This window comes from Coloeus monedula (assembly GCF_965178545.1).
Source record: "Coloeus monedula genome assembly, chromosome: Z".
NCBI lineage: Eukaryota > Metazoa > Chordata > Aves > Passeriformes > Corvidae > Coloeus > Coloeus monedula.
The window spans coordinates 51,452,268-51,479,752 of NC_138822.1; the positions used below are offsets into that span (position 1 = coordinate 51,452,268).

Here is a 27,485-nt window from a genome sequence, read left to right on the forward strand (position 1 = left end):
CTCTTGCAGCTTGCTGGGCTACAGCAAACCATTGCAAGATAGTCAGATGCAGTTGTCTTTTTCTTGGGCATGGCATTACCACTGGAGAGTTCTTTTCCTCTACCCCACGTCTAAACAAAGTACATTATGCTTTGGCAGTGTGTCCCATAAATGCTTCCAATTGTGTCCCTGTCTAGTGTGTCAACTTGGACAAACTGGAGCCTGTGCCCACAGAAGTCCAGCTCATAAACAAGTCCTTGGAGCTTCTGGATGAAAGGAGGTTCTGGGCCGGCATAGTCTTCACGGAAATAGCTCCTGACAGCACAGACCTTCCTCAGCATGTGAAATACAAGATACGCATGGACATTGATAATGTGGAGAGGACAAACAAGATCAAGGATGGGTGAGCCCTGACATCCCGCCTTATGAACAAATGCTCCCAAAGGATGTGGTGAGGAGGATTTCTAATGGAAAGGTCTTATTCCCTTGGTGCAGGTACTGGGATCCTGGTCCCCGTGCTGACCCCTTTGAGGACATGCGCTATGTCTGGGGAGGCTTTGTCTACCTGCAGGATGTGGTAGAACAGGCCATCATCAGAGTTCAGACAGGCACAGAGAAGAAGACAGGAGTTTATGTGCAGCAGATGCCCTACCCATGTTATGTGGATGACGTGTATGTATGCAGGCTGCTTCAAAAGCTCCCAGGAGGAGGAGCTTGGGAGGCATGGGCTTTTGTCACTCCTCAGACATGGTTTATGTTCCTGTTATCAGTGAGGAGGCAATCTCCATAGTGTTCCTAATCCCTGGAACTAGGGCACCCACATGGAGGATTTAGAATACATGATGCCCTGCAGAGTCCTGCCCAGGAGAGGGACTGTCAGTAATAGACTTGAACATACAAAGTACCTTCCTGAGGTGTGACTATGTGCCCACACCTGATGCAAGCAAAAATAGCACTGGGGAAGAAAGCAGACAGATAAGCACAGGAGAAGGGGAAGAGAGCAATTGAGAGCAATCTCCAGGCAAGGCAGCTCTTTGCATCCACTCTTCTACTGAGTGACAGTTGCAGCTCCAGCTCTCATTCCTAACTGGTGATGTGCTCTAAACCCATCCGCCTCACTTCATGGTGAGACACGGATCCTGTGTCAGGCTTTGCACATCAGTTGCTTTGTGCAGTGAAGGCTTAGCTGTCACCATGCTCTGATAGCCCTTGAAGTGGTACCTGAAGTTGCAGTGAAGTTTCTCACTCAGTTCTTCTGGCCCCTTCCCTTCATTTTCTCAGATTTCTGCGTGTCATGAGCCGCTCCATGCCTCTCTTCATGACTCTAGCTTGGATCTACTCGGTGGCTGTGATAATTAAGGGCATTGTTTATGAGAAGGAAGCCCGCCTGAAAGAAACAATGAGGATTATGGGACTTGACAATGGCATCCTGTGGTTAAGTTGGTTCATTAGCAGCCTTGTCCCTCTCCTGATGAGTGCAGGATTGCTGGTGCTGATCCTGAAGGTGAGTAGTCTGGTTTGGCCTGTGGCAGCAGACTCTAGAGTCTTTAGAGCCTGCTAAGCAGTGGTCTGCACTGACACACTGGGGAGGAGTTTGTGGATGTGTGTTGACCAGTCACTTTTTGGGAACAGGATTTTGGAACAACAGGACTATGTGGCTGAAAACAACAGGAGGCAATGTTGTAGATTCAGTTTTCTTGAAAAGAAGCCTCTAGTACTGCCTCACTTCTGGGAAGGCTGTTGTGCAAATTGCAGGAAGCTCCACTTCCCCTGAGCAGCAGCTCTGCAGAGCTGGCTGTAACAGAGGTACCTTGAGGAGCCCTTTCAAAGCCTGATGCACTTGTTGTTCTCCTGCCAGATGGGGAATCTGCTGCCCTACAGCGACCCTAGTGTGGTGTTCATTTTCCTCTCAATCTTCGGTGTTGTGACCATCCTCCAGTGCTTCCTCATCAGCACCGTGTTCTCCAGGGCCAACCTGGCAGCTGCCTGTGGGGGCATTGTCTACTTCACGCTGTACCTACCTTATGTGCTGTGTGTTGCCTGGCAGGACCATATCAGCTTCTCACTCAAGATTTTTGCGGTGAGTCTTGATAAAATTCTTCTGGGCACTAGGTCTCCACGACTATGGCACTCAGCAGCTCTCCAGCTGGACACTTTCTTACCTGTGTGGAGAGGGTGACTGTTAGCAACCTGTTCCCTTGCAGGAAAATCCAAAGAATAAGGGAAAGGAAACAGGAAAACTTATAATTCTGGATGGAGGCGCAGCAGAGATTTCAGGCCTTATTGGATCCTAGACCAAATCTGCCACTCCATACCTGTAAATACAATGATGGTCCTTGGAACTTCGACTTTTCATATGGACAATGTCCCTTAGCTTTGTGCTACAACTGAGATGACTAGTTGGAGAGTAGATGTAAGAACACTGAGTGCATGTTCATGCCTTCTGTTTTCAGAGCCTGCTGTCTCCAGTAGCCTTCGGTTTCGGTTGCGAGTACTTCGCACTGTTCGAGGAGCAGGGAGTTGGTGTTCAGTGGGACAACTTCTTTGAGAGCCCATTGGAAGAAGATGGCTTTAGCATCACCACATCGGCTGTCATGATGCTGTTTGATACTTTTCTGTATGGAGTCATGACCTGGTACATTGAATCTGTCTTCCCAGGTGAGGTCTGCTTCTGAGGAATAATCATGTCTTAAGGCTTTTTAATAAATCCTTTCACTCTTCTCACTTGCAAAGGTGCAAATTTGGCCCATTTCCAAGCAGAGATGTAGAAAGGTCGTGGAACAAAACCAGCATCAGAGCAAGGTTGTTGCTTGCTGATAGCAGTGAGTGTTGCCCAGCACAGAAGCATGACCCCATGGTGGCCATAGCTGATCTGGCCCCAGAAGCTTTGCTGTACTTCACTTGTTCCCTCCTCAAAAGTTCACAGACTGTGCTGGAAGGGAGGGGTTAAGAGTATCAGTACCTCGTGTGCTACTTAGCACCTTCCAGCAGAGGGTTTTTAACCCTAAAGTGAAGTTAGATGTCTCTTACCCAGAGTCTGTCAGTGTCTTCATACAGAAAGGTTTCTTCTTAGTCTTGCCTCACCTGGAGGCTTACTGGGGGTGGAATACTTCCCTTCTTGTCCTGAAAGCTAAAAGACGAAAAGGGACAGATGCAGTCAGGCTCATGTAATGCTTTTCTTTTTAGGCCAGTATGGGATTCCCAGACCCTGGTACTTTCCTTTTACAAAGTCCTATTGGTTTGGGGAGGAACCACAGGACAGGCAGCATCCCCATCCTGACCAGAAGGGGTCTTCAGAAGGTAAGTGCTGGACACAGAGCCTTTCTGAAGTGAAGTGTTAAGGTCTTTCTTCTTCTGAAATGAGAGTCTAAGGACAGCATGAGCAGGACTGGCATGGATAGGTGAAATTGGTCATCCTTTTTTTATCACAGTTTGGATATGCTGATCAAGTGGGTATATCCAGATGAACCCAAGGTACTTTGCCCACCTGAGTGCAGCTGGGCTCATGGAGTTGAGAAGCCCTTGTATTTTTGCTGAGCCTGGTAACACTGGAGATCTCCAGCTCCCAGATGAGCCCAGGAGAGAGAAAATAGCTAAATGACAATTTCTGTGAAAGATTCCTGTCTCTGAGGAAGAAACATGGTCAGTTCTTCATATAGCTCATTTCTCCACTGGCCTGGGGGAATGTGATGTCTGTTAAAACTCCATGCAATTTCTGTTAAAACCTGTCATATCTCTGTTTTCCTGCTTTCTTCCAGTCTGCAAGGAAGAAGAGCCAGTGCATCTGAGTCTTGGTGTTTCCATCCAGAACCTGGTCAAAGTTTACCGTGATGGGAAGAAGGTTGCTGTAGATGGTCTCACACTTAACTTCTATGAAGGACAAATCACCTCCTTTCTGGGACATAATGGAGCAGGGAAAACCACTACCATGTAAGAACAAAATAATGATTTAAGACAGTGGGAAGTGACTGAATACTGCAACTCCTATCCGTATAGTAGAGGTAGCTGTAGGACTGCAGTGTGCAACCTGGTGCAGACTAGAGTGCTTCTGCTGATTTAATCTAGTTGTGCTGCTGCCTCACAGACAGAGGGGACTGGAACTGAAGGGAGTTCAGGTTAAGGCTGGGTCAAATGAATCTGTAGGCAGTGTTTTGGAGTAATGCCATTTGTGATTCTGACTTACCAGTGAAAGAAAGCAAGTGGGTACTGAAAGAACAAGAAGCTTTTAGAGGAAAAAAATCTTTCCTTCAAGGAGCCATGTGGGTGTTCTTTGATCACCGCTGGAGCTGGTTTGTGTTTTCGTTTTTTTTAAACCCATTAGTGAGATGTTTCTCAGGCTACTTTCTTGATACGGGATTTCCCCAGGGTTTCCACCTACTCTTAATTCAGCGATCCTGTCATGCACAGCAGCTGTTTCCTAGTGGTGGAACCTACCTGCTTACCTATTCTGTTTTTCTTCCAGGTCGATTTTGACTGGCTTGTTCCCCCCAACTTCGGGTACAGCCTTCATCCTGGGCAAAGATATCCGCTCTGAGCTGAGCACCATCAGGCAGAACCTGGGAGTATGTCCACAACACAATGTGCTGTTTGACTTGTGAGTATCATGTGGGAGACACAGGACTGGTGCTATCCAACAGATGTTTGGATTCTCTAGGATACAGCAGTGGGCTTTTGGCTTTGACAGTCCTTTTTTTTGTGTGTGTGTGGTGCGAGACAATGGGGTGGTGTGGGATTGGTGCAGGAACATTTTGTTTATTAGCACATTCCTAAGTGCCCGGGGAATGATCAGCAAGAGCCTATACTTTAGTCTGTCATGTCTGTTAATAATCTACTCCACTTAGCTAGGTCAAGTGTTTCTTCAGTGCCTAGTGATTTGGGTTGTTTGTGGTACTGTCAAGCACCCTTAAAGAAGGATTATTTACATGGGTGCTGATTAGAGCCACACCCTGAAGTCAGGCCCAAGCTGAGCGCACCCAGTCTGTAGCTCCTTCCTGAAACCTCAGCCTTAAAATATGTTTTTCTGAGCAAACAGAAATGCCTGCAGTAGTGCTAATATAAGGGACGAATCCCGGCATGGTGCATTCAACTGTGCCCTGAGGCTGCATTTGTTCCCTAGGCTGACTGTAGAGGAGCACATCTGGTTCTATGCTCGGCTCAAAGGGCTGCCAGAAAAGAAGGTGAAAGAGGAGATGGAGCAGATGGCAACAGATGTTGGTTTGCCTCACAAACTGAAAGCTAGGACAAGCAGACTCTCAGGTAGGTTCAGATCTTTTATGTTTCTCAGCCTCAGAAACACTCCATTGGCTTTTGCAGAGGCTGCATTATGGACCTTGATGGGATCCTGCAATTATAAATAGACTACTATGTTATTAAGCATTTAAGGAAGTCAGTTAGTTATTAAGTACCTAATCAGTATATCATAGTAAATGTCACAATCTTGCACTATCACAAGCTATCTAGTGGCCATAACAAGTCACTCACTTTCTCTGAGTATTTTGTATTTGTTTCCGTCATGACGTAGTTCAGCTGCATTTACTGTGTATTCTCCAAAGCTACTAATATATTTCAGGTTTATGGGTTTAGGTGAGAGTGACTTGGACCATAGTCTCTTAGTCCCTTGCTGTTTGTGAACCATACATGCATTCCTTATGCTGACTTCTGCCCCTTCAGTTGGTGACCTGGAGTGTCCTCCTTTTTCAGGAGGGGCAGAATTCCTGTATCAGTCTGTACCAGATACTTGAGGGACTGAGATGCCTTTGTCTTACTCAAGTATCAGTACAGACTGCACATTTGACTTCAGGGAGGAAGAGCAGACGACCACAGTTGGCTTTAGTATTGAGGAGTGCAATATAATTCCTTGCTCTTGCCTCTGGAACACTTCCAGAGGGAAGAAAGGGGAGCGTCATGGCAACTTATTTCTGCAGGTCAAGCTCTGGAGACCTGTGTTCCAGATCCTCAAATATGGTTAGGCCTCCAAGCTGGTGGCTTGCTACCCCTGGTGCTGAGATAGTATAATTCACTTAAGGGAGGGCATGCAAGGTGTGGTTCCCTGCAGTAGAAGGAGACTCAGACTCCATTGAGGAAAGCCTATCCAGATGAATTATCCATTGCCCAAAAAGTGGTGGGGCCCTGAAGGCCTGAAACAGCAGCAGTACTTGTTCTCGACTCAGTCTGCTTTCTTTCAGAGAGCTCGTTATCCACCATGCTGCAAGTATTGCTGTTCCACTTGTCTCTGCATCAGCCTGAACACCTCTTTCTTCTTGTGCCTGACAGGTGGCATGCAAAGGAAGCTCTCTGTTGCCTTAGCGTTTGTCGGTGGCTCCAAGGTTGTCATTCTGGATGAGCCTACAGCTGGGGTGGATCCTTATTCTCGCAGAGGGATATGGGAACTGCTTCTGAAGTATCGGCAAGGTATGTGGTCTTTTTCTCCACTCTTAATGCATGTATTGTGGAAGGCAAAAGAAAAATCAATCTGATTCCTGACTGTTCTCAAAATAGCAATGTGTCTTTGTAAATCTATCGTTGCCTGCACCAAGTAATGAACAAAGACAGTGCAGGACCTCAGATGCTCAGGTCTCTCATCTGTATTCCTTTCTCCTCCTGTTCATGTCAGAATTCATGAACGAACTTTGTTACTGGGTTATGAGGGCAGCTGAAGTCAGAAAATCACCCTTGGTGTTCAGCAATGTCCTGTTCTGCTCCATGCAACCAACCTTGCAGACATGAAATTAAACCTGCATTTGCTGAGCACAACAAGAGCCAGCAGACAGTGGGAGGAATAAACCCCTGATAGCAGTTGTGAATCTTCTCCATACTCCTAGTCTTGTTAAAAGGAGCCAAACTTGCAGCATCACCCTTCCATCCAACTTCATGGCAAGATCCAGATAATGGTGGCTTTAGCGTGGAAACACACGTTTGTTTGACTTACCAGCAGTGTCTTCTTTGCTCTCTTCCAGGTCGCACTATCATTCTCTCCACACACCACATGGATGAGGCAGACATTCTGGGGGACCGGATTGCCATCATTTCTCACGGCAAGCTCTGTTGTGTTGGCTCTTCTCTCTTCCTGAAGAACCAGCTGGGAACAGGCTATTATTTGACCCTGGTCAAAAAGGATGTGGATTCCTCTCTAAGCTCCTGCCGAAACAGCAGCAGCACAGTTTCCTATCTGAAAAAGGTACAGCTGCCTTTTCTGCCCATGTTTATTCTTTCTTCATGAAATCTTAGGCTTTTTGGAAGCAGCAGCTTTTACATGGTAGAATGTCTCAAAGAAAAATCCCTTGTTCTTTGAAAGAAGTGTTACTTGTTTGGTGGGTACTGTGCCAGACCATGTCTGGTTAAACTATTGCATGGGACATACATCTCCATTATAGTTTTTTTGTCCCAGTGGTCCAAAGCTAATCAGAGAAACACAAAATAGGTGAAGTACACTTTTGTAACACTCACTTCTATATCCGTGACCCCTTACTTCTATTTCAGCCCTTTGCAGTGCTGTGTCACCATTTGCAGCTTCCGATTGGACTTATTTAGAGTGTAGCATCTGGTGGGGCCCATTTTGAATAAACAGCAGGAAATGATGCTTGTCTTCTCTTTTGTGACCAGGATGACAGTGTCTCTCAGAGCAGCTCTGATGCTGGCCTTGGCAGTGACCATGAAAGTGACACACTGACAATAGGTGAGGCTTGACAAAGAATTTAAGATTGAATCCTGGTTGACATTGCTTTGTATTTCACCTTAGACAGCTGCCTTAGCCTTGTTGTCCCTATGTAGCTACAGTCTTGGACAATTACTAAATTCGCAGCAATGGTATTTTAAAATCAGTAGATACTGGAATGCTTTTCTTGAGTAAGCCATTTTGAATTCAAGCTGTCCTGAGAATTAGTAAGCAGAGATTATGTAGTTGCTTGGCCTGTTAGTCATATGTAATGCTGGTGAGCGCTACATCAATGCTTTGCAGATCTTCCAGTAGCATGTCAAAGCTCTATCAAGTTCTGCACATAAAAAGTATAGCCAGGCTTGAGTCCAGGCTTGTATTAAGTTAAAAAGAAATTAGACTTTTTCATGGAAATGAGCTTCTTTCCAGAGATGTCCCATTTGTCCTCTTTTTCTTCTGGCAAGATTTTTCAGGCTGAGCCTTTTTTCCACATAATGAGCAGTAACCAGAACAAAACTATCTTCTACATTTGGTTTTTCTAGATGTCTCTGCAATTTCAAATCTCATTACGAAGCATGTTCCTGAGGCAAGACTAGTAGAGGACATAGGCCATGAATTAACCTATGTCTTGCCATACAAAGCTGCTAAAGAGGGAGCTTTTGTAGAGCTGTTCCATGAAATTGATGACCGTCTTTCCGATCTTGGCATTTCCAGCTATGGCATCTCCGAAACTACTCTGGAGGAGGTTAGTGAGCTGGTGATTCTTTTGTCTTAAACTAGGTGAAATAAATCATGGCAGAATTAAGAACGAGATGAAGCCTTATCGCTTCCTGTAAAAATTTATGGAACAGGCAGCTTTGCATTCCTCTCCAAAATGGATTGTCTTCTGCCCTGTGTTAAGTGTGTGCTTGTAGAGGGGTGCATTAAAAACTGAAATGTGGTACAGACAAGCACGGACAGGTCCTGTGTACTCAGTTGCACTTTGCTGAGATGTCGTGTGTAGGTTGGCCCCTGATTTGGCTTCTACTCTCTGTTATTTTTAGGGATGCTTTGTGTTGCACTTAACTGAAAACATACATTTCTGTACTGGACACCATAGATTACATAAAAAATTTAGACATATGTCCTTGTCAGGGACGTTCTTGTGGTTTCAGGGTTTGTTCCATGTGACTGTGTTCCAGCTGCCAAGTCTCCCTTTTTTATCACGGAAGTATCATGCGCTTTATCTCTATGTGGAATGTCTTTATTTGTTTAGTTTTGAAGGATGACAAGGGAAACTGAAACAGTGGTGTTGTCATTTACTGACATTGCCCTCCAGGTCCTTCACAGCTGTGAAGACCTTGGTTATTATCTGCAATTTGAAAATGGGTTGTTTCTAGTTTAGGAGAGTCCATGGGTCAAGCTCCATGAAGATGCCTATTCAAGCAAGAGTTAGCACTGTTAGACATGGGGAAATCAGAGACTCTCCATGTTTGGTTACTAGGTCTGTTTCTGAGACATGGGAAAGAGCTCATGTTTGAGATGCTCCAAGAACTGACACTGGAAAGGGGCAACAGCTGGTAATAGGCTGGCTCCTGGAAATTGGAGAGTAGCCACAAAGTCTGTATCTCCATCGTGCAGATGATGAGCTCAGTATCCTCTGTTCTCTTGTTGCACCTCTCAGTCTTCTGTTCTCTTGTGGCATCTTCTGAAGCAGTACCCACAATATCTCTCCTCTTTTGATTTTCATGGACACTTATCATTCCTTTTCAGATCTTCCTGAAAGTGGCTGATGATAGCGGTGTGGATGCAGAAACCTCAGGTGGGTATAGTTGTCCCTATATATATATGTATATATATACACAGAAGTGACACATGCCAAGGTGTGACAGATGCTGTTTGAGGCTCAATTGAAGCTCTTCTATCATAGTATTTTGAATGACCTGAAGTAGCTGGGTTTAATGCATGCTTTTATGTGCTGTACACATCAATTGACTCAGTGGTAGTGTGTTTATTTTGTAATAGTGAAGAGTTTCTAGTGTTTGAGTATATTGCAAATTACTTGACTGACACTGTTGTCTGCTCTGAAGAGCTCCTGACGCATCAGACCACAGGAGGGTCTAAATTACTTTCTGAGAGAGGATCACTGCACTAAGTGCTCATAACAGCAAATTACACTTGTCATATGGCTACATATGACTCTTCATATCTCAAGTGAAAGTTTTCTTAAAATGAGAGAAGCCTGCTGTTCCCCTGGGGGAAAAAAAGGTGTCATGTGCACTACAAGTTTCTGGGACATCACACAAAGTATGGTGCAGAAAACATGAAGCACTGCAGAATGACTGTCTTGGTTTTGCTTTTAGCTGCACTGAAGTCACTCCAGGTCAGCTCTTCAGTTTGCAAGTGGAAGATATGTAAAATGAGAATGCTATTGCTTTGGTTTTTCTGGGACTAACTGGAGAGTAACTGAAGCGGTTCAGATAACCTTAACTGCATTATTTTCAGATGGGACGTTGCCAGCCAGAAGGAACAGACGTGTGTTTGGAGACAGACAGAGCTGCCTTCGTCCATTTACAGAAGACGATGCATTTGATCCTAATGACTCAGACATAGATCCAGGTATTGTTCAAACCTGTTTTCTTCTTGTTGATGCTCTTTCATATTTTAAGTACCGCGTATCTGAAGGTTGAGAGTGCCAGAGGATTGGTGACGTATTTGCCTTTAGGAATAGTGGACAATGCAGTGGACAATAGCCTGCTCAATTCTCCCATTCAAGGCTTGGAGATAAGGGAGAAAATACATTCATGTACATTTCTGTTATTGCTGCTCGCTGTGCTTTTTTTTTTTTTTTTTTGATGAGTGAGAGTGGCTACTCCAGCCATCACCTTGTGTCTTCAGCACAGAGAGCAGCTCTGAACTTTTGAATGAGGGTCATTTCTTCTTGCTAGCAGAATCCAGAGAGACAGACCTTCTCAGTGGCATGGATGGGAAAGGCTCCTACCAGATGAAGGGCTGGAAGCTTACCCAGCAGCAATTCATGGCTCTGTTGTGGAAGAGGATGCTCATTGCCAAGAGAAGCCGGAAGGGCTTCTTTGCCCAGGTGAGAGCATCCAACATGAGCAGAGTCCCTCAGCAGGGACAGCTCAGTATTGTAGTCTGAGTTGATGGTGGGCTGAAAACCTCAAGGGAATGCAGATAACCAAAATTAGCCTTCACTACACATGTGGGCAGAAGGAGGCCTGTGCAAGTGAAAGGAGTTGCATGATAAACCAGGTGGTTACAGTATTCTTGCACAGTAGAATGTAATTTTGCCCTTGAGAACAGCATTTTCAGGCTAAATCCTCTGCATCTGAAATGAATTCCCTGATTGAATCCCAAGATAGATCTTGGTGTCTAGCACTGTTTTGGTGTAAACAGCAGAGTTATTCCTGGGAAACTTCGGAAAATTTTTGATCCAATAAGTGATTCATATGTAACTCCTGATGCCTCTGGAAACATTTGCTTTAAAAAAGACTTGCTCTTTTCTTGCAATTTCAGATTGTGCTTCCAGCTGTCTTTGTGTGTATTGCTCTCATGTTCAGCCTGATTGTTCCTCCTTTTGGGAAGTATCCCAGCCTGGAATTACAACCCTGGATGTATGATGAGCAGTACACTTTCATTAGGTATGTTTTGTGTGGCTTATAATTTCTCCTTCTTGCAAACTTGAGTTACTGAGTTCCTTAACAGGTTGGTTTGAGTTTTGTGCTTATCTTAGAAGCATGTTTTAAAAGAGAGTCCAGGTGTTTTCTTCTTTGACCTTTAAATGCCAGCTCTAAGTACAGGCAAGGCCATATCCATTTCTGAATGGTGCTATGACTCTCCTAATTCCATGTACAAAGATTGGGAATGTGTGTGTTAGGCCAAGCATTCTTCAAGGGAAAATCCCCCCCATATCCTTTCACTGTGCACTTGGGCTTACTCTGTTGCTGCTTTTTCTGTGTGCTTGTTATCACACTGATAGTGTTTTTCTGCTGTTCCCATAGCAACGATGCTCCAGAAGATGTAGGCACTCACAAGCTGTTGGACGCCCTTCTTGATAAGCCTGGGTTTGGGACACGCTGTATGCAGGGACATTCCATCCCGTAAGTAGAACTCTGGTCTGGGAACAGGAAGTGGATTCCTGGTAGTTCTAGCTGGCTTTAGGAAATGATAGTAATGCATGGCCAGAGAAGGATTAAGCTAAAAGAGATGTAATTACGTTCAGTTTTTCTGCTCAGGCCCTTTTTAAACGTTGCCAGTCCTCAGTCTGGTGAGGGAGTGAGGTTTGAGTGCACATCCTTGCTGATCAGGATGGAAAGGAGAGAGCAAATGACTCAAATTGTTATTTGGTCCTGAACACAGTAAAGGACCTATTTATGTTGCTGTATGTTGTTGACTGTAGCTATTCCCACTCCATAATTCTTTGTTTCCAGCTGCATTAGAAACCTAAGTTAGCACCCCACAAACACCAGCAGGAGTGGAGAGCCAGACAGCATTTGTGTTGTTTCCTAGCTCTGCCACCTGGCTTGGTGCATGGCCTTGGGCAAGTCACTGAAGATCTAGTCTGTGAGTGCAGAAGAGGTATACACTCCAAGAGTCCAGGATGGTGTGTCCAGAAGAACTGCAGCTCATGTTCACAGGATGATGGGGAGGGAGGCAAGGTGTCTGATACACTGGCCATTGTGGAAAGTAATCTGCATCTTTCAGAACAGGCATGAAAGCCGAGTTATTCCACCAATGGGCCATGGGGAAAAAGCTGCCCACTGCTGCCTTGGGGAAGAGCAGTGTTTTGGTGCCCCAAAGGCAGAAATATTAGCCAAGGAGTTATCCAAGAAGACTGTCTGCTGTGTTCTTAGAATCATAGAATATCTCAAGTTGGAAGAGACCCATGAGAATCACAGAGTCCATCTATCTGCTCCTCGCAGGACTACTTGAAACTAAACCATGTGACTAAGACCATTCTCCAGATGCTCCCTGAACTCTGGACACTGTGCCCACTGGGACTGGCTGTAACAAAGCATTTAACTACAATGCAAAGAGTGGAGTGTCTGGCACTACTCAGTGTTGGCCAGCCTCAGTTTCTTTGGAAGTGGGGTCTGTTAAAAGCTGCAGAGTCTGATCTGTTGCTCTGAGCTGTTTGTTTCGGTGAGGTCAAGCTCCTTTGAGCAACACACTTCCTCTTCAGGGGACTGTGGAGTTTGATCTTTAAATGCCTTGTAAGCAAAGACCATCATATTTGTCCTAAAAACTACTTTTGTCTTGCCTCTTTTCAAACACAGAGACACTCCTTGTACTGTGGGGCAGAAGGAATGGACCACTGCTTCAGTCCCAGAGTCAGTCCTGGACACCTTCTTGAAAGGCAACTGGAGCATGGAGAACCCTTCCCCATCTTGCGAGTGCAGCAGTGAGAAGATCAAGAAGATGCTGCCTGTGTGCCCCCCTGGTGCAGGCGGGCTGCCACCCCCACAGGTAGGAGGGAGCTCAGTGGGACTGCAGTGAGGAATGCTCATGAGGAGCAGAGAGGCTAGGTGTGATTCTTGCATGCAGCATTGCACAAGATTTATTTCACTCAGCATCTGTGTTTTCTGATGAGCATGTATCTGTGTTTTCACTGGGGACACCAGCGTGAGCAAGACACAGCTGACATCCTCCAGAATCTGACAGGCCGCAATATATCAGACTACCTAGTGAAGACCTACGCACAGATCATTGGGAAAAGGTAGCTGTTGAACACTCTCTCTTCTCTCTCCACCAAATGCTGCTTGCTCTGTGGGGAATGCACAGATCAGGGGAATAAGCCTGAGCAGCCCAAACTCTTCAGTAGTGTGCCAAATCCACTCAGGTCCTCAGATAGCCCTGATCCTCAGCTCAAGTGATGCTTCTGCTTTGTTAGTGATGCTGTGTCCTGACCCTCACAGGCAGATTATGGGGAAAGTCTGGGCACCAACCCTAGGGATTACACTGAAGAGGAATGGTGGGACCAGTATCAGATGTGAGAGGCCATGGCAGTCTTTTCCCTGGCCATGTGCTTGCAGCTTTGTTAGGTCTGTTTCTCCTCTGGTGCCATGTATTACTCATCAATTCTTCTTTCTCTCTGCAGCTTAAAGAATAAAGTCTGGGTGAATGAGTTCCGGTGAGTTACTGCCTTTTCTTTAGCTTGTATGTGTCCACTAAACCTTGAGCACAGTATTAAGCAGGACACATCTACCCTGCTTTGCAGTTTGTGTTATATGACTCTTAACTGCCAGATGTTGTGAGGAAGATGTTTAAGGATAAACTGGGATGACCCTAGAGCATTGGACAGCATGTCTGCTTTATGCAGAGAGCAGTCTTGAAGATTTGCATGACCAGTGTGCTGGTACTCTATCCTGGGAGGTGCTGTTCTTCCAAGCAAGGGCAGCAGGGAGATGTCCTGCTTTGTCTGCAGCAGAGAATAGCTGCCTTTATTAAATGGACAGCATGCTGAGGAATTGTGATACTTAACTCCAGAAACAAAGAGTAGAAGACTTCATGGCTAAGCAACCATGTAGGAAAATAAAAGTCATCCCTTCATGTAAGAGTGGAGACAGTAGCCTTGGGTGTATGCAGGAAGAGGAGACATATGGACAGGGATGAGGAGTGGCATTTTCTGGAGATGAGTGAATAGTCATGTGTTAGCATCACTTACTATCTGAACTTTCAGGTATGGTGGCTTTTCCTTGGGAGCCAGCAGTTCCCTCGTGCTTCCTCCAAGCCATGAAGTCACTGATGCCATTAAACAGGTGAAGAAAATCTTGGAGCTGGCACAGGTGAGCAGTTGTCCCCCATAAGCCCAGGACGCATTAATACTGAGTCTTGTTACTTGGGAGATGACTTGGAAGCCATAAAATGAAGAGCATGTGTGTGTTAGCTGTGTCCAGTGACTTCTCCCCACTACCTCTGAGCTGGGATCTCCCAGGCTGTTGTCTGGAAGTAGCAGAAGGCTTGAAGACATGCTCAACTGAAGCTTATCCAGCCCATGTTGCTGGTGTGGATTCTGCCCAGCACTAGTTGCAAGCTGGTGGGGATTGCAGACATCTGAATGTTTTGTTCCAGGACAGGGTGGGTTGTCTTGGGGAATTAACAAGTGGTTACTGCCATCTTCAAAACCTCAGCTGAACTTTCCTGTACTGAGTCTGCCTTGGCTCAGAAGAGAATTTTTGCCACTGTTTTCATCTGAGACTGCCAGCCTGTGGGCTGCAATGTCTCTGAAGATTGCCTGCAACTTTGGTTAATACATTTTGCTGAGAAAAAAGTAGGTGTAAGACTGACCTCTCTTACTGGTGAGACTACAGAAAGGAAAGGGTGGAGGGAGGATGCAGTTATTCAGCCTTCTTACCACCTCCACTTCGGTGGGTAGAGGCTGTTGAATTGGAAGAAAAATGTCAGAGCTATGAAAAACATTGTGTAGTCTCTGCTAGACCCCAGGGCATGAATTAAGGTATTCTTAGAGGGGAAGTTAACTGTCTGCTTGCTGTTTGCAGGGCAGTTCTGGAGATCGATTCCTCAACAGCTTATCAAGTTTCATGAAGGGCCTGGATACAAAGAATAACGTGAAGGTAAATTAAGAAATCCTTACTTCTGTGCCTGCTATTTGAAGCTCTGGTGACTGGGAGTCACAGCAGTTTGTCTTGGAAAACTGTGTAGACCAGAATTCTCTGAATTTACTAGTGAAGTAAATGTAGTTTGTAGTTTTCTGTGGGTTTTCTCAAAACTTGTTTCTCCTGTGGAGTCTGGGCCTAAGTGCCAAAAGGAGTTCAGTGCTGGATCAGTGGTAGCTTCCAGCAGCCTCTTGTGCTTATTGATTAAACTGTGTGTTCTGCCCCTCAGCGAGTTAGCTGGAAGGATGTGGAAAGAAATTATGTGCCCTCAATAGAGGAAGGGGTGTTCTGCAGGGCTTAGGAAGCTTTTGGGTAGCTGATGTACCTGGTGCCTTTCTGATGCTGATGCGGTGTCTTGTAGGTGTGGTTTAACAACAAGGGCTGGCATGCCATTGCATCCTTCGTGAATGTGATCAACAATGCCATCCTTCGGGCCAGCCTCCAGCAGGGTGAAAACCCCAGTGCTTATGGGATCACTGCCTTCAATCACCCACTCAACCTCACCAAGCAGCAGCTCTCTGAAGTAGCCCTGTAAGTTGTGACATGAATATGGATGGATTTGGGCTCATTGCTGATGACAGGAAACAGGTTATATGGGAGGTTTTGGCCTCACTGATGGACAGTCAGTGGCCTCTGCCATTTAGGCTCTAACATGCAGGCCTTATTTTCTCTAGCCTGGGCAGGTGGCAACCTGTGCTGCTGAAAACTTGCTGTTGAGCAGCACTTCTGTACAAACTTCCTCTGTCTTCAAGTCCCTGGAAGCTGCAGTTTCTAGGAACCAGACCTTTCTAGGAATCAGACCTTCTGCCACTTTAGGAAATTCTTCAGAAAGGTGTTTTGCTCTGAATATGGTCATTCCTTTCCCCCCACCATATGACTAGGAACCACTAATAGGTGCTGTTCAGTTTTTCCCACTCTCTCAAGCTGGGGGACACAGTAATGCACAGGGTTTACTTCACTGAGGCATTGACTAGTCCACTCCCACTACAGTCAGAGTCAGGACTCATAATCTGTGTGCATATACAACCTTCAGTCCATAAAACAGTGGCATATGATTGGCAGAAACCTCTGAACTTTGAAACAACTCCAAAAAGAGACAAACCCCCAAAAACCCCGGGAAATGTGGGAAACAAAGTGGTGGTGATAAGGAAAGAAGAAAGCAGTCTATTATGCTGAAGTTATTAACCAGTCTCTAGGTTGTGATGCTGTTCTTGAGATGCCAGCAGACTGTGTATGTTTCCTTTGCTATGTGGCTGGAGAAGAACGGTGCAGTTAAAGAGAGTCTTTCGTGGTAATCCTTTACTCAGGATTCTGAGTATAAGGGAAAAATAAGAACAAAAGATGAACTAGTTTCTGCCCCTACCCTCATGAGCTACCTCATTTCATCTCAAAGAGGCCAGCACCAGCAGGCAAACAATTTGCTTTTTTTCCTTTTTTTGTCCAGGATGACCACCTCTGTAGATGTCCTCGTCTCCATCTGTGTGATCTTTGCCATGTCCTTTGTTCCTGCCAGCTTTGTGGTTTTCCTTATTCAGGAACGTGTCAGCAAGGCTAAACACTTGCAGTTCATCAGTGGTGTGAAGCCTGTGATCTACTGGCTGGCCAATTTTGTATGGGATATGGTAAGGACTTAGGCTGGGCTAAACTTTTCTCCATTCTGTTTTTCTAGGGTGTCTTGAAGTGCAAAGTGCAGTTTGGGCCAGTGGGCACCACATTATTTCAGTGAATAATAACTGTGACCATGACTTTTGTGTTTACTGTCATGGGCAGTGGTTCATCTCAGTGGGTCAAGGAATACAACAGAGGATGGGAGGATAACCATAAGCTCAATCATTAGCATTTATTACATCACTCTGAAATACTTGCCCAGAAATGTTTGTTTGTGTAGCCCATTGTTCTGCTCTGTCCAAAGAAGGTTTTTTCAACCTGTGGTGTCCAGAACCTTTGAGAGTCTACTGACTACTTCCAGAGGGACCAAGAAATGTACATTCATGTGTACTGTATTATGGTTCACGCATATGGCACTTTTAAGAGTCTCCCATTGAAAACAGCTTTGGGAACACTGAAGAGTTTTGAAAGCTATTGGATTAGAGCAGAAAAACATCCTTCCTTTTTTTTTTGTCATCTGGAAAGAAATCTAAAGTCATGTTTTTCACCTTCCAGTGCAACTACATTGTTCCAGCTACACTAGTTGTCATCATCTTCATCTGCTTCCAACAGAAGTCCTATGTATCCTCCTCCAACTTGCCTGTGCTGGCTCTCCTTCTGTTTCTCTATGGGTAAGGATTTCTCATCAGAGGATGACTGGGAAGGCTCTTAGACTTGGAAGGTTCTCACCTGATGTTGCCGCCTTTTTTCTTGCCAGGTGGTCCATCACCCCTCTCATGTATCCAGCCTCCTTCGTGTTCAAAATCCCCAGCACGGCATATGTTGTGCTGACCAGTGTGAATCTTTTCATTGGCATCAATGGAAGTGTGGCCACCTTTGTCCTGGAGCTCTTCACCAACAATGTATGTTTTTCCAGAGGCTCCTCACTGTCTTGTGCTGCTACAATGTAGTTTCATGTTGGTTCCATGTTGCCTTTAGCAGCCAGCTCTCCAGAAAAGCTATGTCCTGGCCTGTACCCATTAGCTTCAGCAGCAGTTTAAACACAGGTTCTGGTGGAAATGGGTTAAAGGCCCGTTTAGAAATGCTTACAGAGTAGTTAAGGTGGGGAAAGGACTTCCTGAGATTGTCTAGTCCAACCTCTGAGCAGGATCAGCTACAGCAGTGTATTGGGTTTGCATGGCCTGGTTTTTGGTAGTGGGGGACCAATGTCAAAGCGCTACAAGCAGGTTCCTCAGGCCCATCAGATTTTAACATTTCCAGAAGGAGACTCCACAGTCTCTCTAGAAAACCTTTTCCACTTCTCAGTCATTCTTAGGGTCAAAAAAAAACCAACAAAAAAAATTTTCTAATGTTCAAATGGAATTTCTTGTATGTTCTTAATGAAGGGCATTTTCCATCTACTAAGGCCATTTAATCACCCAACCATTTAGTTGCCCTCAAATTTGCCTCCTGTTGTAGATACCTCTCTAGCTATGTTGGGGAGCTTACACACTTCAGTTTTTCAACACCAGATGCTTCCTAGGAAAGGTACACGTTCCTCTCATATTTGTATACAACACAAGATGTCTTAGCAAGCACTGTTTGACCCACACTGGTGTGAAGTGTTCCTTGTGGGAGGAGGCTCAGGAGACACCATGGGAGTTACTTGTTGATTGTACCTATTCCTGTGGGCATAAGGACACAGTCCTTGGTGATGGTTCCTTTTGTTACAAAGCCAGTTCTAGTTCAGTAAAAATGAGTACATGCTCAAAGATGAGTACCTGGCAGAACAGGAACTCAGGCTTCTATCAGTTTAATCCATGGGCTAAGCCAACTGGAAGACAAAGCAAAAGTATTAGAGCTTCCAATATGGGATAGGGAGGAGCTCCCTACAGCCACTGACATAATCAGACTGAGCAAGCTCAACTTCCCTGTGTCCTCAGCCTGTAGCCTTTTTGCATTTCATTGTTTGCAGACGCTGCCTTTTAGACTGTGAGCATTTGGAAAAAAACTTCTGTTGTGGTTTGCTTGTGTTAATAGCATCGTGAGCAGCACAACACCACTGACTATCCAGAGGAGCCAGGGCCCTCACTTTTGGGGGAACATTTCTAATCCTTGAATTTTTGTGGGGTTGAAGTGTTGGGGAAGGGACGGTGAGGTCAATGACAACATGGATCACCCTTGGGCAGTGGTGGGCTGCTTTCAGCTCAGCTGGCTCACGGGCACTTGATTTTTTCTTAACAGAAGCTGAAGGACATCAATGACATTCTGAAGTCTGTCTTCCTCATCTTCCCCCACTTCTGCTTGGGGCGGGGACTCATTGACATGGTGAAAAACCAGGCTATGGCTGATGCTCTGGAGAGATTTGGTAAGTGAAATTGTGTATCACAGAGACAATGGCCTGAGGAACAGAGAAATTTCTAGTCTGCTCCAGATGAGTTCCTCTAACCTTTCAGGAACTGAAAGTGCGCAATTTGCAGCACAGATCTGATCAAACGTGGCAAGTCTTCATAGCCTTCCACTTTAAGTTATTAAGAGAAACTGGTGGATAGATCCAAAGAGTGTTGAGTTAAGAGCAATAAATAAATATGCATAAAGGCAATTGTGTGGTGATCATTAGGCCTAGTGTAAGGAGTGGTTGAGGTTCTGGAAAGCTGGATATTTTTTTTTCTGGCGTGCAGATGTCAGGTCTGAGTCATAGTCTTTCTGTGCTTCACTAACCTTTTGGAAAGGTGGACTAGCTCTTTGGCAGACTGATGTCTCTGGGCCTGAGTCCCAGCTTTGCTACAGTAAGAAATGTGCCTGCAGTTACAGCTGGCCCCTTGTGTGGTCTAACCCTTCCCTCCTGCAACTGGCTGATAACCAGTTGTCCCAGTGCCCAACTTGGTGAGCTTTGCTGGAAGAAATGTTAGCCTGCTGCCCTTGCTCTGGAAAAGTGATTGTGCCTTTAATCTCATTTTGGCAGGAGAGGATCGTTTTGTGTCCCCTCTGTCATGGGACCTGGTGGGAAGGAATCTCTTTGCCATGGCAGTAGAGGGCGTTGTCTTTTTTCTCATCACAGTGCTCATCCAGTACAGGTTCTTCATCAAACCCAGGTAGGTTGTCCTCTCTGCACTGCTACAGGCAGGTGAAGTTTTCATTGGTGTCACATATCACCTATGAAATGGGGAGAATATTACCTGTGAAGGCCCTGTCATCTTCTACTAAGGCTTTTATCGTGTTGCTTTTTTCAGGCCTGTCTATGCCAAGCTGCCTCCTGTGAATGATGAAGATGAGGATGTAACCAGAGAGAGGCAGAGGATAATTAGTGGAGGAGGACAGAGTGACATTTTGGAAATCAAGGAGCTAACCAAGGTGACAGAACTTCTGCATTTGTACTTCTTAACACAAAACTATGCAGTTCACTGTGCCTTATCAGAGGAATTCAGTGGGGTCAAAACTGGATTGAGTTGGGAGCATTGAATATGTACAGCTCTAATTAGAATTCTTTGACATTGTCCTTCTCATTCTTTTTTCTTACGGTTTCAGATTTACAGAATGAAGAGAAAACCAGCAGTTGATAGGATCTGTGTTGGAATCCCCCCTGGAGAGGTAAGTGTATTTGTCTAATGCATTGTTTTGCTATTACTGCAGTATTTAAGAGCCACAAGACAGCACAGGGTAGAGTAAGATCAAAACCAGATGAATGTTCAAATTACACCAGAGGAAATTAGAAGCTGAAGCAGTTTCTGATTCTGTGTGTGTCTGCCTTTGAAGAAGATATTTAAATCAAGTGTCTGGGCCTAGAGGCCAAACTCCAGCATGCAAGGTTTGGCACACTAAACTGTGGTGACAGTGTACCAAGGCAGCACCACAGTTCTTTCATCTTCCCAGCCTAAGGCTTTATACTTAAAATAAAAGCCCAGAATTTTTTTTTTCCCTGAGAATGGACTTGAGTCCCTCTAGATGTCCCAAGGGTCAAGTTTGCTTCTTCCCATCTTGTCAGTGCTGAAAATGATGCAGCTGGATCCTGTTCTCAAATACACTGTGCTCATTTATATCCCCAGTGCTTTGGACTCCTGGGAGTAAATGGTGCTGGCAAGTCATCCACTTTTAAGATGCTAACTGGAGATACAGATGTGACAGGAGGAGAAGCTTTCCTCAAAGGAAACAGGTGAAAGACAATGCATCTTTTCTCTGCTTTCTCCTCCAGTTTTAACAGCTTTTTTCCCACATCAAAACTCTCTTCCACTTTTCTTGTTACCACTCCTGGCATCTGTTTCAGCCCTTGTTCAACTCTGGTAAAGTAATTTGGTGGCTTAGGAAAGCTGATTTAGTCTGTTAGTCATTTCTGAGTAACAGCTCTTCCACATTTAAATGTCCCTTTTTTAAAAAAAGAAGGGGAAAAGGGAGAGAGATAAGAACTTGATCAAGATGGACTTAGAATCCTGTATTTTTGCTAGATCAGTGATTCCAGAAACACAGTTTCACACTGTTTTTAACATCTAAAATAACAGCATGTGCTCATTAAATCCTAGCAAAGGTTTTTTTCTTTTACAGTATCTTGTCCAACATCCAAGAAGTCCATCAGAACATGGGCTACTGCCCACAGTTTGATGCTGTTAATGAACTGCTGACAGGGCGAGAGCACCTGGAGTTCTTTGCACTCCTGAGAGGTGTTCCAGAGAAAGAAGTCTGCAAGGTAAATGAAATACCATGGGACCCACCCCAGCGACCAACTCAAAAGTTCTTGCTTGCATGCACCCTCCCTGCAACTCATGTAATGCCATGATGTGAGGCTGTTGAAGATACTGTATGGTGAAATCTGCCCTCCTTTCCTTCAGGGCAACCCAAGAGCTGCCATGTTTTTTCAGTGTTGCCTGGAAAAGTGTACTAAATGGAAGGGCAGATAATTTAGGTCCTATGTTCTCATAGTGAATGCTCTTCTCCACTAAACTTTATTCCTTTAAGAATTTAAGGGCTGTAGGTTATCCAGAACCTCACCTGGTGCCATGTGTTAACATGAGGTTACAATGATAGTCTTTAGGCAATTGATGACAGCTGCCAGTACCATGCAGCACCCTTCTCAGTTCTGTTTCCTGGAATTAACAGTTTTTACTGAATGACACCCGGGTACTGCAGGTAGATGATATCTAGGGTATGTCCAAGGAGCTTGTATCCTTCTGTGAGGGTAGACATGATGGATGAAACCTGCAAGCTCCTCTTAAGATAGCTGCCAAGTTCTTCCACATGATGTTCTCACCAGCTCCATATAAAAAGGGGACCTGTTTCTGGGTGTGATTTAAGTAGTAGCCGAATCTTCCCCACCATAACACATTTTAGTCTGCAGGGCAACAATGCCTGCCTGTTGGCACCATTAGGGATACTACTGAGTAACAAACCAGATTCCACCTATCCAAAGGGCTAAGATGCACCACAGTGTGATTGCTGTGTGTCAGTAGTATCCATGTCCCTGCTGTAAGCCCGCAGGAATAGGAAAGCTCGCAAAAGCTGGTGCTGCTAAGAGCATTAGACTGTTGGGTAATGTGGCTCAGCTGATGTTGAGCTCATGCCCACTGGCTGATAAGCAGCAGCCATTTGGTTTTTCAGGCCTCCCTTCTCAGGGGACAGGGTTATGTATATCCTGATCAAGAGGTGCACAGGGTGTTTCACAACCCATATCCATGCTACATTAGATCCTCAGATGAATGGCCCTTCTCAAAGCTGTTTTTGAAGCCAAAGCTTGTAAGAAAAATCTCTCCGTGTAGACGTTGCTATGCTTGACTCAAGGTGGTGGTGTGCTGTCTGTCATAGGTTGGCGAGTGGGCAATTCGGAAACTGGGCCTTGTGAAATATGGAGAAAAATATGCTGGGAATTACAGCGGAGGGAACAGACGCAAGCTTTCCACAGCCATTGCCCTCATTGGAGGGCCGCCTGTGGTGTTCCTGGTGAGTCCGCAACCTTTGCTCATCAATGTTTTTCTTGTAGAACAGAAAAACAAGTTCAAATGATGACTAATTTAAAATCTGGAGCATAAATTATTTTCTCATTTTAGAAAATGAGTCAAACGTGCTTTTTTTCAATGATTCCATAATCAGAATGGACAGGTAATTTCAAAGATGAGGTATTTGTCAGTAGAATGTAGCAGTGTCATCGGTTTTTTGTGTACATTTTGCAGGATGAGCCAACAACAGGGATGGATCCCAAAGCACGTCGTTTCTTATGGAACTGTGCTCTGAGTGTAATCAAGGAGGGGAGATCGGTGGTGCTCACATCTCACAGGTAAGTAGCAGCCCACTTGTGTCATACATGGCTTTGACATCTGCCAGGGCTGGATGCTAAGCTTAGCCTTTCTGCTCTGCCCTTCAATGCTGTTTGCAGTACTAATGAAGTTATTTCTACCTGCAGCATGGAAGAATGCGAAGCCCTGTGCACTCGAATGGCAATAATGGTCAATGGGCGATTTAGGTGCCTGGGCAGTGTCCAGCATCTAAAGAACAGGTAGGTGTTTCCTTTTCACTTACACTAGAGAGTTGCTTGCATTTTTATGGAGATGTAGTTAGGCTTAGTTCCTCATGCCGCATTTCCATTGCTATTCTGACTATGGGAAATGCTGCTTGATTTTTAGCCTCACTTGTATTTCAGAAGCACTTAACTCTTGTGCTGACATTTTTGTTTGCAGGTTTGGAGACGGTTACACCATAGTGGTGAGAATTGCAGGGGCAAACCCAGACCTGAAGCCTGTTGAGGAGTTCTTTGGGCATGCCTTCCCTGGAAGCGTCCTGAAGGAAAAACATCGGAATATGCTGCAGTACCAACTTCCCTCTTCACCATCCTCCCTGGCCAAAATATTCAGTATTCTCTCCCAGAACAAAAAGAGACTCCACATAGAAGACTACTCCGTTTCTCAGACCACGCTTGACCAAGTAAGTTTGTAGTAGCCTGGATGCCAAAAGCTCCTTTTGCAGATGTAGGAGTAAATCCACCAATTTAATTGACCTGTCTTAAAAGGGCATTTAAAAAAAGGAGAGTACTGAATCGCAGGACTATTTCAGGATACCCAGTGCTTAAAATGCCATGAATTAATGAAATACTATGGTGGTAGGTGACATGGCCTTTTTTCTTGCAGGTTTTTGTAAATTTTGCTAAGGACCAAAGTGATGACGACCATACTAAGGACCTGTCACTGCATAAAAACCAGACTGTGGTAGACATTGCAATCCTTAACTCCTTCCTGCAAGATGAGAAGGTAAAAGAAAGTTGTGTGTGAGCCAATTTCTTCAAAGAAATTATGAGCAGAATGCAAACTTCCTTTTCCATGGGATAGGATACTCCCAAAGAAGCTAGAGAAAAAGCAACTGGACACTCTACTGGTAACCATTCAATGCAATGCAATTCAATGCAATGAAAACAATTCCTTTACAGGGGCAGTGCCTCATGGAGTCGTCTTGTACTGTTCTCAAGTGAAAGACTTGAACTTAGCTCATTACAGTATAACTCTGAAGCTGTGGTAAAGCACCTACGAGATGCTGTGGGCTTTCAACCATACTGTATCTTGTTCTGTACAGTATGTTTGTATTAGGGTTGCTAAAATAATTCATTGAGGAATCATGGCCAGTGGTTATTTACAGATATTTTAGACATGTGTGTTTTAGTCTTTAGAACATTCATGTCAGGAGTGGGAATGTGCTGGTGCTATATCCATTGCTGGCAATGAATGCACCAAAACAGTCAGTGGCAAGAAAGTCACCACCAGTGTTGTAGCCCTAGGTTGTGAAAACTTACCTGACCAGCTGGTTTTCTCTAGACTGGTGTAGGTTGGTGGTGACAGATCTGAGGCCACAAAGCAGTACTGTGCAGGTGGGATGGCAAGACAGGCCATCATAACCATAAATCAGCAAGTGGTGATACGCAGAACTGTGAACCCTCCAAATGCATGATTGTCCCACCAGCATCACAATCAACAACATATTCTGACTAGGTGTTTGTGCAGTTAAGTACTTTCCTGCTCCTTTGAGGTACTGTTGCAGCTGCATGAATGTCTAGTAGGAAGAGGTGGGTGAGAAGCAGACCTCGGGTTTGGACCGCAGCAGCAAACTCAGTAGTTGTACAAGCTGCTAATGCCAAGAGCAAATTCTAAATCATGAGCTGTCACTCAGATTTGTAATATCTGCTCTTTAACCCCTGCTTTGCACCAGAAAGGTACCCGTCATCTGGAATTACTGCTTAGCACAAGCATGTCGCTGTTCCTGGCTTTGCCAGATAAAACTAGAAATGAGATGTAGATTTTTTTTTTTTTTAAACAGTATTATTTATGACTTTAAATAGGTAGGTAGCATAATTAGGGATTGAAAATGCTTTCAGTTGATCTTTGTAGCCACGGTATTTCTTTATATAATGCCTGTAATACTATGCTCTCTTTCTATCCATGTGGTGGATAGCTGCATTCATGATCTGACCATGTTCCAGATTCTAGCAATCAGCTGCTATCTGCAAACAACTCCAAGTTGTTCACCTAAAATTTTCCTGTCTGGAAACTGGTATAACATTAATGTGTAAGTTTCTGCTTCTGTTGTGCAGTGTAGTTTCAGTCATTAGGTGATCCCTAATTGGAGAATAACACCCTTATTATACATGTGACAAACAACTGTTTCAGTAAAAATCCCCCTGAAAAAAAAAGAGTTCAAAATGATAGTGCTACAAGCAGTTCATCAGTCAATTTTTCAAGTCTTATGAAGCCAGACTCATACTAGAGGGGAAATTATATAGTAAGAACAACCCATTCTTGTTCACATTGTGCAACAGTCATGGGACAGTGTGCTTTTAGGGCCCCTCTGTGTTGCTTTTGCATTTGGAAATTGGTTCAGTAATGTGGTTTGAACACAAGTGCAGTTCCTTGTATGTCATGCCTCTGCCTTAAATACTCACACAGGTTCTGCACTAGTTTTGATGCTACTCCATGAATCAATCATGGACCATTTTCTTCTGTGAATGACCCTAGCAGCCCAGCAAACACTGAAAGGGCTGGCATGAGCCTGAAGAAGATTGATTACATATTTCCAAGTATACTTGGTAACACTGACCAACTCAACATTTTTAAAACACAGTTAAAAGAAGTTCCTTGTCCCTCTGTGTCCTGCCTTGAGGTAAAGTAAGAGCTTACTACAGGCTCTGCTGAAGTGCCTTTTTCATACTTTTTTTTAATCTGTATAATTCATTGCTTAGGGGATTGAGAAAAGGAGTGTAAAGGGGATTGGTATACCTCACTTAAAACATGCTTTGTTATTACCTTTATGGCATCGTCACTCTATGGGGATGAGTTACAGGGTGATGAGTACACCAGAGTTCCAGGTGCAGAAACAGCAGACCTACAGCCATGGCTACTCCAGAATAGGCTGCCACAAGTATGTTGCGGTATCACTGAAACAAGTAGCATGTACTGGAGGCTTCCCACCGCTAAAAGTCACTATTACAAATCAGCATTAAATAACTGAAATGAAGGGCTAAAATTTTGCACTGCACCAAACTAGTGCATGTAGAGCTAGAATGAGTTCTAGGAGGATTCAGGTTTGGTCCTGAAAGGGCTGTGGTTTGCTCTTGGTAACTGCTCATTTAAATTACTTGTGTATTAGGAAACAACAGTTACATGGTCATATGCTTTCCTTAGCCCACCAAAAAGATTCTCGACTTCTATTGCCCCATGACTGTCATGCTTACAGGGCCTGCTATCTGTGACAAAATGTTGCTATAAATGTGGATATTAACCAAACTACTACACAGCTCTGATCTGCATTGGTTGTACTGAACAGACAACATAATGCAACACTGGCATGAAGATTTGTCATGGGATTTGTTCAGACAGCCACTAAGTTTTACTCATTCAAGTATGTGTTGGGGAAAAATCACTCTAGAGTCACACATTATATGAACCACTCTTGATAATGAAACTGCACTGAGGTGTTAACTTATTTTAAATTTCAGTACTATCGACATGTTGCATCCCTCTTTGTAGTACATTTGTATTTCAGTAAGGAGTTATATTTTCCCCATGGTTAAACAACCACTTTGTGCTTATCTTTCCCTCCTGAATTATAGTTGGTCCTTTGTTCCAAGCACTTTATGCTATCTGTAATGGGATCTATTTTTGCACTGGAATATCTGTTAACTTTGCAAAAATCTAGAAAGATTTCACAACTGAAATTTCTAAGTTAAATCCTTAAATGGACATTTTCATTAAAAGCAAAAAAAAAAGTATATATATTTGTATTTGCTAATATCTGTTATGTGAAGTATTAAAAGGCACTCTAATTGCCTTGTATTAAGTAAAAAATAAAGCTGTTGTAGCACCATGGGTCTTCACAAGTGTAATTTTTGCATTTTTTATTTTGAGGAGTGCTGCTAGAAACTTTTGTTTTGACTGGTTTTATTTCGTTGGGAACTTTGCATAAGATTTCAGTAGCTCTGAAACTCAGTATGGAGTAGATGTACTATTTTCAGGTAAATGAGGAGGTGCAAGTTAAAAAGGTAAGTGCTAGGTTAAACTTCTGAAGTTAGTAAATAAAAAGGTCTCTAGCAAGTGATTGGTTAACTGTCATATCCAACTTCTCTGGATGTTTAAATCCCAACTCAAGTACCTGCCTCTGAATTTTTATTACAGAGATGTAAGTTG

General features: G+C 44.3%; 1 protein-coding gene across 2 annotated transcripts in view; it reads left to right on the forward strand.

Moving 5' to 3' along the window:
* ABCA1 (ATP binding cassette subfamily A member 1) overlaps positions 1–27,002 on the forward strand; it is a 91,857-nt gene extending 64,855 nt beyond the window's left edge. Inside the window, exons 13-50 of one of the 2 annotated variants that reach the window (XM_082301598.1) lie at positions 177–382; positions 475–651; positions 1,261–1,483; positions 1,838–2,059; positions 2,433–2,637; positions 3,166–3,279; positions 3,738–3,909; positions 4,442–4,573; positions 5,096–5,235; positions 6,253–6,390; positions 6,936–7,156; positions 7,582–7,654; positions 8,176–8,378; positions 9,386–9,434; positions 10,118–10,231; positions 10,561–10,712; positions 11,150–11,274; positions 11,635–11,733; positions 12,910–13,099; positions 13,255–13,349; positions 13,731–13,763; positions 14,313–14,418; positions 15,133–15,207; positions 15,611–15,780; positions 16,694–16,871; positions 17,413–17,528; positions 17,615–17,759; positions 19,081–19,204; positions 19,802–19,931; positions 20,070–20,190; positions 20,365–20,427; positions 20,883–20,989; positions 21,376–21,517; positions 22,630–22,764; positions 22,995–23,098; positions 23,225–23,317; positions 23,499–23,742; positions 23,946–27,002. In XM_082301598.1, coding sequence (XP_082157724.1) covers positions 177–382; positions 475–651; positions 1,261–1,483; positions 1,838–2,059; positions 2,433–2,637; positions 3,166–3,279; positions 3,738–3,909; positions 4,442–4,573; positions 5,096–5,235; positions 6,253–6,390; positions 6,936–7,156; positions 7,582–7,654; positions 8,176–8,378; positions 9,386–9,434; positions 10,118–10,231; positions 10,561–10,712; positions 11,150–11,274; positions 11,635–11,733; positions 12,910–13,099; positions 13,255–13,349; positions 13,731–13,763; positions 14,313–14,418; positions 15,133–15,207; positions 15,611–15,780; positions 16,694–16,871; positions 17,413–17,528; positions 17,615–17,759; positions 19,081–19,204; positions 19,802–19,931; positions 20,070–20,190; positions 20,365–20,427; positions 20,883–20,989; positions 21,376–21,517; positions 22,630–22,764; positions 22,995–23,098; positions 23,225–23,317; positions 23,499–23,742; positions 23,946–24,086 — 5,277 coding nt within the window. In that variant the 3' untranslated portion in view covers positions 24,087–27,002. The remainder of the gene's footprint in view (positions 1–176; positions 383–474; positions 652–1,260; positions 1,484–1,837; positions 2,060–2,432; positions 2,638–3,165; positions 3,280–3,737; positions 3,910–4,441; positions 4,574–5,095; positions 5,236–6,252; positions 6,391–6,935; positions 7,157–7,581; positions 7,655–8,175; positions 8,379–9,385; positions 9,435–10,117; positions 10,232–10,560; positions 10,713–11,149; positions 11,275–11,634; positions 11,734–12,909; positions 13,100–13,254; positions 13,350–13,730; positions 13,764–14,312; positions 14,419–15,132; positions 15,208–15,610; positions 15,781–16,693; positions 16,872–17,412; positions 17,529–17,614; positions 17,760–19,080; positions 19,205–19,801; positions 19,932–20,069; positions 20,191–20,364; positions 20,428–20,882; positions 20,990–21,375; positions 21,518–22,629; positions 22,765–22,994; positions 23,099–23,224; positions 23,318–23,498; positions 23,743–23,945) is intronic. The other variant, XM_082301599.1, reaches the window with a different exon arrangement.
* The last annotated feature ends 483 nt before the right edge of the window (positions 27,003–27,485 follow it).